A 16593-nucleotide genomic window follows, 5' to 3' on the forward strand; every position below is an offset into this window, starting at 1 on the left:
GGCCAAGGGCAAGGAAAGTCATAAGTAACGGAGATTGGAAATAAGACGTGTTTGGGGTTGCCTCCCAGGATCTCTTTGAGGGATAACAGCCGTTAAAATGTTAAGATGATGTTTTGATATTATTGTTAGATAATATTTATGTTTAAAAGAAAGGTTGTAATTTTATATGTTAAATTAATAAAGGTGGCCTTTACGGCCATATTTTACCAACAAAATGGTGGTTTGTGTCTTATTAGGAAAAGGGGGGCTGTGTTATGGGAATGGGGTAGCCGGAAGGAGTTCTTCCATCCCATTAAGTCAATAATTGCACGCACTTCATACGTTTCAAAGGCTTTTCTCGACAATTACATGACATTTATGCAAAGAGTCAGTATTTGCAGTGTTGGCCCTTCTTTTTCAGGACCTCTGCAATTCGACTGGGCATTCTCTCAATCAACTTCTGGGCCAATTCCTGACTGATAGCAACCCATTCTTTCATAATCACTTCTTGGAGTTTGTCAGAATTAGTGGGTTTTTGTTTGTCCACCCGCCTCTTGAGGATTGACCACAAGTTCTCAATGGGATTAAGATCTGGGGAGTTTCCAGGCCATGGACCTAAAATGTCAACATTTTGGTCCCCGAGCCACTTAGTTATCACTTTTGCCTTATGGCACGGTGCTCCATCGTGCTGGAAAATGCATTGTTCTTCACCAAACTGTTGTTGGATTGTTGGAAGAAGTTGCTGTTGGAGGGTGTTTTGGTACCATTCTTTATTCATAGCTGTGTTTTTGTGCAAGATTGTGAGTGAGCCCACTCCCTTGGATGAGAAGCAACCCCACACATGAATGGTCTCAGGATGCTTTACTGTTGGCATGACACAGGACTGATGGTAGCGCTCACCTTTTCTTCTCCGGACAAGCCTTTTTCTTGATGCCCCAAACAATCGGAAAGAGGCTTCATCGGAGAATATGACTTTGCCCCAGTCCTCAGCAGTCCATTCACCATATTTTCTGCAGAAGATCAATCTGTCCCTGATGGGTTTTTTTTTGGGAGATAAGTGGCTTCTTTGCTGCCCTTCTTGACACCAGGCCATCTTCCAAAAGTCTTCGCCTCACTGTGCGTGTAGATGCGCTCACACCTGCCTGCTGCCATTTTTTTCCAAGCAGGTGTAGCCACTTTTCCCTACACATAATATTCTTCTTATGTGTGATAATATTAATCTACAGTCCACAAATGGGACAACTAAGTCCACACTGGTTATTCATGGGCTGTCCGCTATGGCAGAGCTGCTGCCAGTAGTGCTGCCCTGTGGTATTTGGCGCTGCTGGGGAAAAGTAGAGCCAAGCATGCAGGCACAAATTCATAGACCTCTGAGAGTTATAGGCTTCTGAAGAGTTCTGGCGACAAATGTAGGGGCTCTGTGCTTCTGTCTTTGTTTTAGCAATCGGTGGGGGTCTGAGCACCTGGACCCCCACCAGTCATAATTCCTGACATGCCCCTATAATATCGTAAAGGTTTTTAAAAGGCACAATTTAAAGGAACATTCTGAGCGCAACTGATACACTGGGAAATGTAGCAAATCTACAGTAAGGGAAAAATGGAGTAGTTGTCCGTTGCGGTCAATCCCCTTCCAGATGACTTTTTTTATTTTTTTTAATCCCTTTTGAAAATGTAAGCAGTGACCCGACTGGTGGTTATATATGACCCTACTTCTCCTTTTCACCAGTGATGATTTGCATATCGGCTCATGTCCGCTAAATCAAAGACGTCGCAAAAAGGAGTGACCGATCTGTAGATGGCTGTTTCGGGGTCAGTACAGAGCAGGGTACTAGTTGGCTGGATGTGACGCTTTACATACAGCTTAGGGGAAGAGTCTCTCGTCTGGTGTAAAGTAGAACTGGCTTAGTTGCCAATAGCAACCAATCAGATTCCACCTTTTAATTTGCACAGCTCCTTTTGGAAAATGAAATTTGGAATCTGATTGGTTGCTATGGGACAACTAAGCCAGTTCTACTTTACACCAGTTTGATAAATCTCCCCCAAGGTTTTACTCTTTGGAATTCTTTGAATCCATGTGTCATGCACCGCCCCTTTGGACGCCACTTGGGATAGCACATTTCCGTGTAGAGTATCTAATATATATAAAGCTGAGTATATGTATGTTCGCTAAAGGAATCCGCACCCTCGCATTTACAATCACAAAATTTTGCACAGCCGCCTCCTGTAACTCGGGGAACGTCATATACTATGTTTTGAGTGGAAATTTTCACCCCGCGCTTTCCAATTATTTGCCCAAAAATCTGCTTAGTAACCTAACCTGTTGGCTGTTGTGGCAGTTAGCCTGGATATTAATCAGGTTGCATATAGCAACCAATCACAGCTCAGCTTCTATTTTGCTACAGGTCATTAATATGAGCTCTGATTGGTTGCTATAGGCAATGAAGGACATTCTTAGTATAAGACAGCTTATGTGTAAGTTAATATGATTTTGATTGTGACGCTTAGCCAGTATTGTTGTAGAGGCTGATGTAACTCACATGACCTTAAGTGTATACTAATTATGTGGGATTTTATATACTGTCAATTAAAGACAATAATGCCCCGTAAGAAAAGGAATTTGATTGGGTGATTGTCATGAGATTCTAAGAGAAAAGCCATATAAGGGGGTGGGTTATTATGGAAATCATTGTTAACGAGACTGGGTACTGTGGAGATCACTGTTAAAAGGGGTGGGTGCTGTTGATGTTACCGTTAAGGGGACAGGGGACTGTGGCGGCCACTGTTAAAGGGACAGCTGCTGTGGAGGTCAGTATTAGGGGGCGGGGTACTGTGGAGGTCACTTTCAAGGGAGCGGGGTATTATGGAGGACACTGTTAAGGGAGCGGGGTACTGTGGCAGTCACTGCTAAAGGGGCGGGCGCTGTGGAGGTCTCTGTTAAGGGGGCAGAGAACGGTGGTTGTCACAGTTAAAGGGACAGTCTGCTATGGAGGTCAGTGTTAAGGGGCGGGGTGCTGTAGAGGTAATTGTTAAAGTGGCGGGCCCCTGTGGAGGTCACTGTCAGGGGGTGGGGTGCTGTGGAACTCACTGTTAAAGGGGCGGGTTGCTGTAAAGGTCAAAGTTAAGGGGGTGGGCTGCTGTGGAGGTCCCATTTTAAGGAGGCAGGGAACTTTTGGCGGGATAAGTGTTAATGGGTGGGGGGCTGTGGCGTTCACTGTTAAGGGGGCAGGGTGCTGTAGAAATCAACCTTATGGGAGATACTGTTGATATCTTTTAACGACATACAGAAACATTAAATGGAATAGATTAAATATACCCGTGCAAAGCCGGGTCCTTCTGCTAGTGTGTGTGTATATATAATATATATAGTGATGGCCAGCTTGCATGTGTTCGCGGGCGAACAATGCGAACTTTATATATAGGCTATCTGCCACTGAACCCTAAGCGGAGATTTAATCTTTGGGGGGAAAAAACTGCTAAAACAGTGACTGTGACTGAGGAATTGCGTTATCAGTTTTTCTGTTGGAATAATGATCCCCCAGACTTTTTTTTTTTCCAGGATCCTTTATTTACAGAATCAGATAGCACAGATTTTACACGCTTTCCATAGGTAGACACAATAAAGTTTTTACACACAAGTATATACTGCAGATCAGTGTGATCCTATCCTTCTCCACCCGAGTTTGGTGATCACCATCAGCTTTTCATTGTTATCACTATGCACTCACTTCCCACGTCACAAGAAAGACCCAGATTGTAACAGTACATTTATCCGTATTGAAATAAGGTATTTAAAAAAAGTTAGAAAACATTTTTTTTTTATCTTTATCTGTAATTACATCCCTTATATTTACATACAGCAGCTCATTTCTACCCTCGTGTAAATAAGTGACACTGTGTGACTTCCGCGTGACCAGTGCAAAATGAAGACATCACGACACAAACCTGCTTATTCTAAACCTCCCAAATCGGATGTGCGAAAATGTCTCATAGACCAGTGCAGGGCAATTCTGGATCGGTGTGCTGAACGATGGGCGAAATTTACTATGACCAGTGCATCCGTTTTCCAGCATAACAAAGTTACACACTTTCATTTTTGCGCTGAAATTTTTACATTTTCTGTCATGGCACGTTTTAAAAAGTGGTCAGGGCTTAGAAAAGGAGTGGCTTCTTCTGCTCAACAGATTTTTCGCAATTTACGCCACAAAAAAGCTGAAGTCTACACCAGCTAACGTAGGTTTCAGTTAATGACACACAGGCCGAAGACGCATCAAATTTATTAAGAGACCTGTCCCCTTAATAAATTCGGTGCATCTTACTTCAACAGACTTTTAACTGAGACTAGTGTAAGAAAACGTATAAAACCTCATTCACACGTCAGTGTTCCACATACGTGTTTTCCACAGACGGCACACGTACACATTAATTTTAACGTGTACATTCAAACATCAGTGTTTAAGCACAGATGCATGCAGTATTTTGTCCGTGTGTACAGATCCCTCATGCCCATTTTAGTCTATGGGTCTGTGAAAAACACGGATGCCATCTGCTTTTCATCCGTGTTTCACTGATCATAAGGAAGAGATGGTTTGAAAATTATTTTTCAGCTGCACATTGTCCTTGGAACAGGGAGGACACGCGGACCACACGCGGATCCATCATGGACATCTTCACGGAGGCATCACTTGCCACCTTTTCATGGATTTGAGCACGGACACGGACTTGCGTATGAGGCTTAAGTGCGAACATACCCTTTTACTTCTAAAACGCATCTAGAAAAAATGCATTGAAAACCGCATTCAAATCTTAAAAACCACATGTGCTTTTAAGTGCTGTTTTTGATGCAGTTCTGACCGCATAGTAACTACACCACACAGCGGCCATAGTGTATTTTACTGCCAAAACCATAGTGATTTCTTGGCAAGTACAGGTGAAGTATGTGGTTTGCTTGTGTTGTTCTCTACTGGCTGCAGCTACTCTATGGAGCCCCGGCCTTAAAGAGTAACTGTTTCATTTTTTTAATGAATAGTACAAGTGAATATAAGAAACTTTTAATATATCTTATCATAAAGATGCTTCTTTCTCCTCTTGTTAGGCTCCTCTCCTGCTACCCCTTTCTCTTTATTAACTCTCAATTTACTGCTCATATCAAACTTTGGTGAAGATGGGACGTCTGCTCACTGAAGGACCAGATAACATAGAAGTCTGAGGGGAGGAGGGGGAGGAGCTGCCGCAAACAGGCAGAGGCAGAGAGACTCACACACAGACTGCAGCTTGTTCGTAAGTGATTTACTCTTATTCACCTTTGTAATGTCTTCCATTACTGCTGCTGCTTCGGAGAGTGTGTTAGAGAGAGAAAGTGAGCAGTATCACATTATTCCTGTCCTGTGTATGGGCAGAGATTTCAGTCTCTGCCCATTAGCTAATAAAAAATAGAATTACAGATGGCAGAGGGAAAAACTGCTGTAAAAGGCCAGATGCAAATCATATAATGTCCAGAACAAGTGTAATCCTTCATGTGCACCCACAAGGCAGCCTTTTCTGAAAAATTATCTGAAATAACAGTTACACTATTAAGTCATCTGCCCAGTGTCTAAGGCAGGGGTCAGCAACCTCTGGTACTCCAGCTGTTGTGCAACTACAACTCCCAGCATGCTCTATTCACTCCTGTTGGAGTTCTGAGGAGCAGCTGAGCAAATGTGCAGGGGAGTTGTAGTTTCAAAGCATCTGGAATGCCATAGGGCTGCTGACCCACTGGTCTAAGAGTATGTTCACACAATGCCGTTTTGATGCAGTTTTTGCAGGTGAAACATGTTAAAATGTGTTTCAGCTGTGAAAATCGCTACCACAGCAGTGATTCGCATGCATGTGCTGTAAGGGACAGACTGGTTATAGACCCTAAAGGGAAATTTCCAGGTGGGCCGATGCCCAGGGGCCTGCCCGAGCCCTCCTCATGCCTGCCAGCTGGGTATATAATGATCTGATGCACATGGATCCCCTCCTGAATTCAACTATATCACCATCCTCTGGACAGTGATAAAGACTTGTTGCAGGAGTATTTTGTGGTATTTTGTTCTGCACTAAGATATTGCTGGCCCTGGCTTTTTCTGTTGCCCTATCTTCTGTAATTTTGGACCCACCTACAACATGGGGCCACTTTTAGGCCTTTTTCCAGGGCCTTGTTCTCAACAGACAGCACACAGGTCTCTTGAACTGTATTTGTGTGTTCAGATGTCTGCATTCTTCTGCAACCATTAGTCCACATGAATAACAAGAGGGTATCTACTGCTTTGGTCCATTTTGTAGACAGAATGTGACCATTCTCTTCAGTGGGTCAGTGAAAACCACTGTAAAAAAACACGAAGACACTTCCTGAACTCAGACCTTTGCGGATGCAAAACTCAGATGCCAAATGGTCCAGAAAACAGACACAGATGTATTAACCCTAAAGGTATTACCATCCAGCTCTCCATCTGTCACACCTGTAGAGTTAAAGCTACCCTCTGGTTCAAGAAAAAAATTCACATTTGCTGAGGAATGAACAGAACATTTACCTGGTGACCTCAGTTTTATGTTTTTAGTTGAGATGATGCTGGTAATTTTCAGGCTCCTCTTTTGGCATCCAAGATGGCCTCAGCATTTCTCAGACTGATGCACATTATGCATGGATAGTGCAAGATATCTCCTACTTGTCCAACCCTGCTCTTGGATTGGCCAGCACTGTTCATGTGAGCAGTTCTGGCCAATCCACGGGAACCGGGGAATGTCTTGGGATACCATATGCACAGTATGTCTGAGAAGTGGTGCATCCATCTTTGATGACCAAAGAGGAGCCTGGAAATTGATGGATCTGCATAAAAAAATTAAAAGGAGGTTACTGGGTAAGTGTTCTGTTTTTTCCTCAGTTAATAGGAATCTTTTTTTTTTCCTGAACTGAAGGGTCTCATTAATGATCATTTAACCTGGTTACCAGATTTCAGAACCATCTTCTACATATTAACAGCCCTGCATCTCAGTATCCTGGCGAAGACAGAGTGGCTTGTTGGAGCACCCAGCATTGATGCCCCACTTGTACCCCTAGCTACATGCCTGGTGTAAAGAGCATTAAGAGTCTGTTTGGTCATCATGAAACATATGAGAACGTATGTTTGAAGGTTTGGCCTCTGGTTCTCCATCGGTGCAGGTAAGGGTGTGTGCTTCCTTCACCGGACTGGTCACCGCTGTCTCATATTATAAAATGATAAATAATACTTCATGTTTTTACATCTTCAGAAAATCCGGCCAACACTCTGGTTTCTCCAGGAGGCAGAATATAGGAGTCCATATACAGAACCATAGCCGTTCCTCCTCAAAGATCAAAAGCAGTCTAGTGCAGCTGCAAGGACAAACAGAACTCACTTACCACATAATCATACAAGCTGGGATGCAGTCATGCTTTAATTGGTTTTTATTCAGTGTAAATTACTTAACTTGCATAAGAAGATTGAAAGCATGGCAACAGTATTTTATTTCTGTTTCCAAGGCTGCCCGTACACAATGCGGCCTCGGCAGCGGGATCCATATGCGGCACACCACTAATTGCCGCCTGGCACCTGTACATGCTGTTTGTTTCAAATAGCATTCACTAGCACAAACTGGAAAGTACAGGTGTGGATCCCGCTGCCGGGTCTACATCCTGTACGGGCAGCCATGTGGATTTTGTTGCAGGTTTGCCCTAGATTTCAATCCTTGCATTGTTTGGGGAGGAGGGGGGGGGGGTACTATCTCTCCTTGGGGAGAGCACCTTAACTGGCACAAGGAGACCACTTATAGACCATACATGCTCCTCTGGAATTCTGGGAAAAAACAGCTGTTACCAAGCTCTTCCTCTAATGCCACCCGATGTATGGCCTTACACCTGGAGGCATTAGAGGCAGAGCTTGCTAAGAGCTCATTTGCACCCCTTTCTTTCTAGAATCCTTGCATTTCAGAAAGAATTGAAATGCTAAAGATGTCAAAATCCACAGCAGAGGTCAATTTATGTGTGCATATGAAATCTTTAAAATCTCATCTAATTAGCTGGTATTATATTACACTGCACCTTAGGGTGCCTTCACATGCAGCAGATATTGTTGCATTAAACGTCTGGGACTGAAAATCGGTTCCATTCACCTGAATGAGGTTTGTAAAAATCAATGTTCTTGCCAGTAGAACAATCCCATGCAGATGAACTCACAACCTAGTGGGTTTCTTCGGAATGCTGAAACCGATTTTCACAACACAAGTGTCATAACAATCAACAGGATTAAGCCTTCCAGGTAGTATGCCTAGTTAATAGAGTTGATCCTGCTGACAGGTTCTCTTTAAGATCTCCATTCAAGTGATGAAATTGACTTGACTTATTTGACATTAACCCCTTTGCTATCAGTGCCGTACTGCGCTGGAGTGTCCAAATATGGCGCCCGCTCGCGTGTCCAGCAGGCATCATGGCCGTTCTCCACTGTTTTAAACAGCAGAGATCTGCGGCTAATGACTTTATTGCCGGTCGCAGTCATAAAAGCCTTTAGATGCCATGATCAAGTGAGATCACAGCATCTAAAGGGTGAAAACCCGGAAGATTCCGGGCTTCTTACTGGCACCCTCTGCGGCCGAAGAGGATGACGGTAATTTATTTTAATTTATTAATTTATTTTTACACTATTTAGACATAAAAATCTATACATATTTGGTATTGTTGTATTTGTGTTGACCCATAGAATGAAAGGGCACAGAGAACATTTGTCGCAAACCGAATGCCATGGGAACAAAACTTGTAAAACGGTAGAAGAATTTAGTGTTTTTTTTCCCAATTCCACCCCATTTGGATTTTTACATTGTATGCCATATTAAATGGTGGCATTAGAAAGTACAACTTGTCCTGCAAAAAATAAGCCTTCATACAGCTATGTGACCAGAAAAATATAAAAGTTATGTCTCAAGGAAGATAGGGAAGAAAAATGAAAACACAAAAAACCTCTGGTATCCTAAGAGTTAAGAGAACTATATAATTTGCAGCTTCAGTGTTTTTCAATCTTTTTGTCAGATGTTTCTATGGTATACTGAAATACAATTATAAGTCTTCTATAGGTTTTTACATCAAGTTTATGCAAAGACTCAATATTTTCTGTGTTGACCCTTCTTTTTCAAGACTTCTGGCCCTGGTATGCCATCAGCTTCTGGGCCAAATCCTGACTGATGGCAAATCATTCTTGCCTAATCGGTGCTCGGAGTTTATCACAATTTCAGCGTTTTTGTTTGTCCTCCTGCTTTTTGAGGATTGACCACAGGATCTCTATGGGATTGAGATCTAGTGAAGCTCCTTGGCCATGGACCCAAAATTTAAATTTGTTTTTCACAAGCCACTTAGTTTTCACTTTTTCCTTGTGACATGGTGCTCCATCATGCTGGAAGGAGCATCGTCTATCACCAAATTGCTCCTGAATAGTTGGGAGAAGTTGCTCTTGGAGGATGTTTGGATACTTTTCTTAATTCATGGCTGTTGGGCAAAATTGTCAGTGTGGTCAATCCCTTGAAAGAGAAGCAACTGCACACATGAATGGTATCAGGGTGTTTTACTGTTGGCATGACACAGGACTTGTGGTAGTGCTTACCTTTACTTCACTAAACAATCATTTTTACAGATGTCCCAAACAACCCATACATTTGGTTGTTCTGCAATGGGCCCACGGTTCAGCGTCCGGGGTATCCCTCGCCCCTTAGGAGGTTTCGACGAAATATGTCCTTCTTATAGAGCAAGTAAACATGATGCCAGATGCGATTAGCAGTGGAAGCACAAGGCTCTCCTTGTAGATGGTAATGTTGGTACCCAGAGGTAGGATTGCCAGAGTGGTGCAGGGTGGCCTACAGTCTCTGTAGATGTTATATACACGTGTCACGGTGTTCCTACCTGGATATCCGTGAATCCCAGATGTGATGTGACCCGAAGCAGTGCAAAAGGGGTAGGTGAACTTGGATGGTGGATGAGTAAAATAAATGGAGTCCATACTTTGTAGTAACATTGAACAGTTGCTTTTACTTGGCAGAAATTGATAATACAAACAGCTCCCAAACGATATATTGGTCATCAGCAGGGATTGGTTTTAACTTTGGCAGACAAATACTTCTCTATGACAATCTAAGCTCTGCTATGCTTGGCTGGATAAAATAGGAAACTCTTCCTCTTCTGCTGGAACTTAAGTTAGCTGTAGTCTGTCTCTTAGGCCTAGTTCACACAAACGTTTTTTTTGCGGGTGTACGGGCCGTTTTTTTGTGTTCCGTATACGGTCCGTATACGGAACCATTCATTTCAATGGTTCTGCAAAAAAAACGGAATGTGTTCCGTATGCCTTCCGTTTCCGTTTTTCCGTTTTTCCGTTCCGTTGAAAGATAGAGCTTGTCCTATATTTGGCCGTAAATCACGGGTCAAGTCAATGGATCCGCAAAAAAAACTGAACACATACGGAAATGCATCCGTATGTCTTCCGTTTCCGTTCCGTTTTTTCTGAACCATCTATTGAAAATGTTATGGCCAGCCCAATTTTTCCTATGTAATTACTGTAAACTGTACATGGCATACGGAAAAAACGGAACGGAACAACGGAACGGAAACGGAAACACAACGGAACTCAAAAACGGAACAACGGATCCGTGAAAAACGGACCGCAAAAAACTATAAAAGCCATACGTTCGTGTGAACTAGGCCTTACTTATAGTCCTAGGAACTTCTTGTCCTGGATTTAGAGTACCTCAAGCTTCGGCTCAGCTTGGGTGAAGGCAATGCAAGCCCAGGAGGGGTCAAGCAACCATGTACATATCGCAGGCAGGGCCTGCAGGCCTAGCAGAGCAGGCAGTGCTCTGCTAGCCAGCACACAACCTCTCCCTAAGGAGGGTGGACTAGACACGACCTGTCCCCACGGAGGGGAAGGCTGAACTGCCACTAACCTCTTCCTAACACAGAACTCTTCCCTCTAGCTACAGAGGGCCGGAAGGAAGCAGAAGGTTCCTCTCCAGATAAACTAATCCTGCCAGTGGTGCCACCATCTGGTAATTACACTTGAACATAACATTTTCAGGAATAAATATGCACATTATTAGGCAATAACATAAAATACATTGGATGTTATATATTAGCACATAGAAAATGGTAGCAAGGTGCCAAAAGAAGTGGTAATGGCACTCTGGGTCATTACACTTCTCATCCAAGGGAGTATCCTCACTCACAATTTTGCCTAAGAACACTGCCATGAATAAAGAATGGTATCAAAATATCTTCCAAAAGCAACTTCTCCCAATGATCAGGAGCAATCTGATGATGAACAATGCTTTTTCCAGCATGACGGAGTTCCATGTCACAAGGGAAAAATGATACTAAGTGGCTAAGTGAACAAAACATTGAGATTGTGGGTCAATGGGCAGGAAACTTCTTAAATCTCAGTCTTAGGCCTCATGCACACGACCGTTGTTTCATTCCGTATCCGTTGTTCCTTTTTTCGTGATTTTCTGCGGACCCATTGACTTTCAATGGGTCAGTTGAAAACTCGGCTAATGCGCCGTTTGTCATCCGCGTCCGTGGTTCCAGTCCGTCAAAAAAATATAACCTGTCCAATTTTTTTTTTCACTGAAAACGGTTCGCGGACCCACACAAGATTGTCATCCGGGTCCGCTTCCGTTTTTTTCCTATCATTTGCACGTCAAACTTGACTTAGACTTTTTTTTTACTTTCCTGGTCTGGTGATCCTCCAAAAATAAAGGAAGACACACGGAAACAAAAACGGAAACGGATCACGGAACAACGGAACCCCATTTTGCGGAACGGAACACCACAACGGTCGTGTGCATGAGGCCTTATAGAGAACCTATGGTCAATACTCAAAAAGCAGATGGACAAAGAAAAACACAGAAGTTGTGATAAACTCCAAGCACTGATTAGGCAAGAATGGGTTGGCACCAGTCAGGATTTGGCCCAGAAGCTGATATCCAGCATGCCAGGGTAAATTGCAGAAGTCTTGAAAAAGAAGGCTCAACAATGTAAATATTGAGTCTTTGCATAAACTTCATGCATTTGTTAATAAAAGTTGAAAAACTTATAAAATGCTGATAATTTATGCCAGTATACCATACAAACATCTGAAAAAAGATCAAAAATTAATAAAGCAGCAAACTTTGTGAAAAGTTAAATTTGTGTCAATCTCAAAACTTTTGCCCATGACTTCTACAGGTGGTACTGTTCTCACATGCCCATGAAAATTAGGCTAAAAAGGGGTCAACAGTTTCCTGTTAATGGTCACCCACCATTCACTGCTCTGTTAATAGGGCACTAGTAAATACATTGCATCTCCATGGAGCCCTACATATAGCAAAAATCCACTCCTTTACTCCAGTTGCCCATGAAATGGACATAATAGGGAATGTGATGAAGATGGGAGACTTATAGAGCTCAAATATTGTAAAAAAAAATAAAATATTCAAATCCCCTTTTTTTGTAAAAAAAAATAAAAATTCAAATCCCCTTTTTCCCAAAATAAAAAACAGTCTCCATTATAAAAAAAAAAATACACATCATGGGTGTCGCTATGTGTGAAAACGCCCATACTATAAAAATTATATGTAGACCTGTAGAATAAAAGTAACCAGTCAGTTTTATCGCACATTGAACTAAATTTAAAACCCGTAAAACTGTGGTGGAATTTCTATTTATTTTTTGCAATTTCACCCTATTTAGATTATTTTTTCCCGCTTCCCACTACATTATATGCAATATTAAATGGTGGCGTTGGAAAGTACAACTTGTCCCGCAAAAAACAAGCCCTCATATAGCTTTGTGAACAGACAAATAAAAAAGTTATGGCTCTGGGAAGGCAGGGAGCGCAAAAAGAAAACGCTAAAAAGAAAAAAACCATCCGGGCCTTAACAGGTTAATAAGTGTGGGAAATTTTCAGAGGGTCATTTCTCTAACAAGGGATGAGAAAGTGGTCAGCAGCAGATCAGTGAACACCGGAGAGGTATGATGGCAGGAATCGGCAACAGGCAGATTATACCATTTTTATTTGGACTATAGGTTGCCCTCTCCTTTAAGTATAGCCATAAGTAACCATGAAAGCTTATTGTCTATATTTAGACCAAAGCTCTGTGGCGATAAATTATGCAAATTATCACATTATATCACAGTGTGAAATTCCACGTGATATGTTATGTATCATAAACACAGAAAACACTCAACATTGTTGGATTCTTTAGCACTATAGTATTTAAAAAACCTTAAAGGGAAGGTAGTTAAAAAGAAAAAAAACAAGCACGCCAGAGTCTCTATAGTCAATATCACGGTCTCCTGCATATGCTGTGATTTTCTCCTGCACCTCTATGCTCACGCCCTGTTTTTGTTTTATCTTAAGCTACTAAGGCCTCTTGCACACGACCGTATGTATTTTGCGGTCATCAAAAAACGGATCCACAAAAAATACGGATGACATCCATGCGCATTCTGTATTTTGTGGAACGGTACAGCTGGCCCTTCATAGAACAGCACTATCCTTGTCCGTAATGCGGACAATAATAGGACATGTTCTATTTTTTTTTGTGCAACGGACATACGGAAACGGAATGCACACGGAGTAACTTGCATACCCATTGAAGTGAATGGTTCTGCATACGGTCCGCAAAAAAAAAAAACGGAACGGACACAGAAAGAAAATACGTTCGTGTGCATGAGGCCCAAGTCAAATTACTGTCAAATCACCAGCAATGTACTTGGCTGACTTTCGTAGGTTCTTATGGAGGATTTGCTGTTCTTGTCTTTCTCTACAATGCAGTTCATACCAGGTCATCTGTGCAGTCATCATGTACAAGCTCTTCTCCCTCGTCTCCATTAAGAGCCTCATCTGTGACGGTGTCGCCCGCTTCTGATGTGCTGTCATCTTGGGAGAACTCACTCCGGCTGCAGTCAGATTTCTTCCGTGATGCTATAGCTGGAGTAAGCAGCAGATGTTAGCATGCACTAAATATGCTGAAAAATATTTAACTATCCTGTAGGGTTCATGCACATGAAAAATACGGCCGTGTGCATGGGGCCTTACCAAACATCTACACAGAGATCAAGAGCTAATTCTGCACAGTTGTGGCCATATCGGAGCTTACTGCTAAAAAAAACAGTTAGGGCTCATACGTATGATCATAGCTTTCATTTCTATGGGTCTGCAGTTTTGAGTGATAAATTGCCCAACATTTTGCCTAAAAAGTTGCACTTCAATAGAGACGTGCGCCTATTTTCAGCTAACTTGTACAATATTTACATGTACATACAAATTAGACCAGTCTTAGTGAATACGAACCTGTCATACTTAAAGAGAACCACCAGACTAATAGCAATACACGTATTCTAATTCATGAAGTGCTGTGAGACAGACAAAGCAAATACGCGAGCTTGATAAATGTGCCCCAATGTTTATAGGGGGAATCCAGAAACATTTATTGAATATACCGTGACTTTATTCTGATTCCTAATCAACAAACCTGTGCATGGCTTCTGTTCATCCGTTATCTGCTCCAGCCTTCCTAGAAGAGCGTCAATGTTTGTCTTGATCTGGGTGAGTTCTGACTTGATGGCCTGAATCTCATTGCTTCTTACTGCAAACAGCAAGGGGAATAACAGAACGATGTGAGCATAGTTTAGAAAAATGTGGTTATGCCTCGAAAAGTGTATGATAGATCAGGAATAGGCAACCTCTGGCACTCCAGCTGTTGTGAAACTACAACTCCCAGCATGCATACTTTCTCTACTCTTTTCAGAACTCTCCTAGAAATGAATGGTGCATGCTGGGAATTGTAGTTTCACAACACCTGGAGTGCCGAAGGTTGCTATTACATCTAGATGATACATATCGGATCCAGGGTTGGTCAAACCGCTGGAACCCCTAGAGATCCTTAGAGCGAGGGATCTCCAAGTCCCCTCTCTGAATGGAGATGTAGTGCGCATGTCGATCCACCGCTCCATTAACTTCTGTAGATAGTGTTCAACCAGTCCATAAAAAAATGAAGCGGTAGATTGATGTGTGCTACTACACCATTCAGAAAGGGGATACCTCATTCTCATGATTGCTGGGGGTCTCAGCAGTTGGGTCCTCTGTGATCTGATATTTATCACCTTTCCTGTCCCTTCTGGGATAACCCAGTTAAAGAGGTTCTCTGGGAATTAAGAAAATGAAAATACTTAAATATTACTTTATTATAAATATATTCTCAAATATCATTCATTAGTTATAATGGCTCCTTTTGTCTGGGGGACAATCATCAGGGGAAACAAAATGGCCGCTGTTCCATTAGTTCACACAAAGCTTGTCCTGATCACACAGGAGGACAAGTTACTTTACAACTTTGAGGTAAAGAGCTGCCTCATCCTCCTCTCTACTTGTCAGGGATTATGATCCTGAATACAGATAAGAACTTTAGCTGAATCTCTGGGGAATTTAGTTCATGAGGAGACATGAAGTAGAGAGAGGACTGACAGAACAGGCTGTGGTAATGGAGACTGTAAACAAGTGCTGCTGCTCATTAGCCACACCTCACCCTCCTCTCAGGTCTCCTCGTCATCTCCATTCTCACAGAGATTCAACTGTATTCAGGATCATGATTCCTGACAAGTAGAGCAGAAAGGAGGATGAGACAGCACTATCGCTCATTGTGGTGAAGTAACTTGTCCTGTGTGATTTAGGACAGGTTTTGTGTGCACTAATAGGACGGCGGCCATTTTATTTCTCCTAATGATTGCTCCCTAGACAAAACAAGTCTTTTAATTCCTGGAGAACCCCTTTAAGCCACTTTCCAGGTCCTAAATTTATACTTACATCTCAGCTTAGCTGCATTCCCTGTAATGGCAGGCTGATCTTGCTAACAGTTTGACGGGAAGAGCTGATTTTACTCGTCGTACGAGGGGCACTGTGACACGTGGGCGCTTCACTGGCACTGCCCGAGGAGCGGGCGACACTCTACCTCGATACTCAAACAACCTAGAAGGAAGGGAGATAAAGAAGTCATGTTAGGGGGACATTATCTTATGTTTATTTACTCTGCAGTTATCTGTTTATAGGGGAATGCAAACTTATTCTCTGAAAGCAGCCATTTTCACATTTATTTTAACATTTCTAGAAACATTTCCATACCATATCGAACAATATTACTATGTTGCATTTTGCATACTTTAGGTTTTGAGTCTGGTTACAATTTTAATTTTTTTATTTACAGGAATCTGAGCCTGTTTAAAAAAAGAAAATGTATTGGCGGTATAATCCCTTTAAGGCCTCCTTCACACCCATTTTATTTTTTTTTATGATTGTTCACATTAATTTTAAGTATTTTTATTAGTGTTCACAAGCATTTTTGTGGGCTTTTTCTATCTGTCAGATTAAATACGCATTTTATCTTTAAAGCGACACTCCAGTTCAGGAAAAAAAAAATCTCATTAAAGGGGTTTTCCAGGTCCAGAGCTGAACCCGGACATATTCCCATTTTCACCCAGGCAGCCCCCCTGATATGAGCATCGAAGAATTTCATGCTCTGATGCTCTCCTTTGCCCTGAACGGAATCGCACAGGGAAAAGGCTTTTTT

At 42.2% G+C, this 16593-nt stretch overlaps 1 protein-coding gene across 1 annotated transcript in view; it reads right to left on the minus strand.

Annotated features, from left to right (window-relative positions):
* Window positions 1–7023: 7023 nt before the first annotated feature.
* The window catches only part of RALY (RALY heterogeneous nuclear ribonucleoprotein), a 204216-nt gene continuing 194646 nt past the window's right edge, over window positions 7024–16593 (minus strand). Inside the window, 5 exon segments of the mRNA XM_044298986.1 lie at window positions 7024–7351; window positions 13810–13958; window positions 14503–14616; window positions 15834–15864; window positions 15866–15995. Of these exon segments, the coding sequence (XP_044154921.1) occupies window positions 7343–7351; window positions 13810–13958; window positions 14503–14616; window positions 15834–15864; window positions 15866–15995 (433 nt within the window). The 3' untranslated portion in view covers window positions 7024–7342.

This window comes from Bufo gargarizans, chromosome 6 (assembly GCF_014858855.1).
Source record: "Bufo gargarizans isolate SCDJY-AF-19 chromosome 6, ASM1485885v1, whole genome shotgun sequence".
In the NCBI taxonomy this organism is placed as follows: domain Eukaryota; kingdom Metazoa; phylum Chordata; class Amphibia; order Anura; family Bufonidae; genus Bufo; species Bufo gargarizans.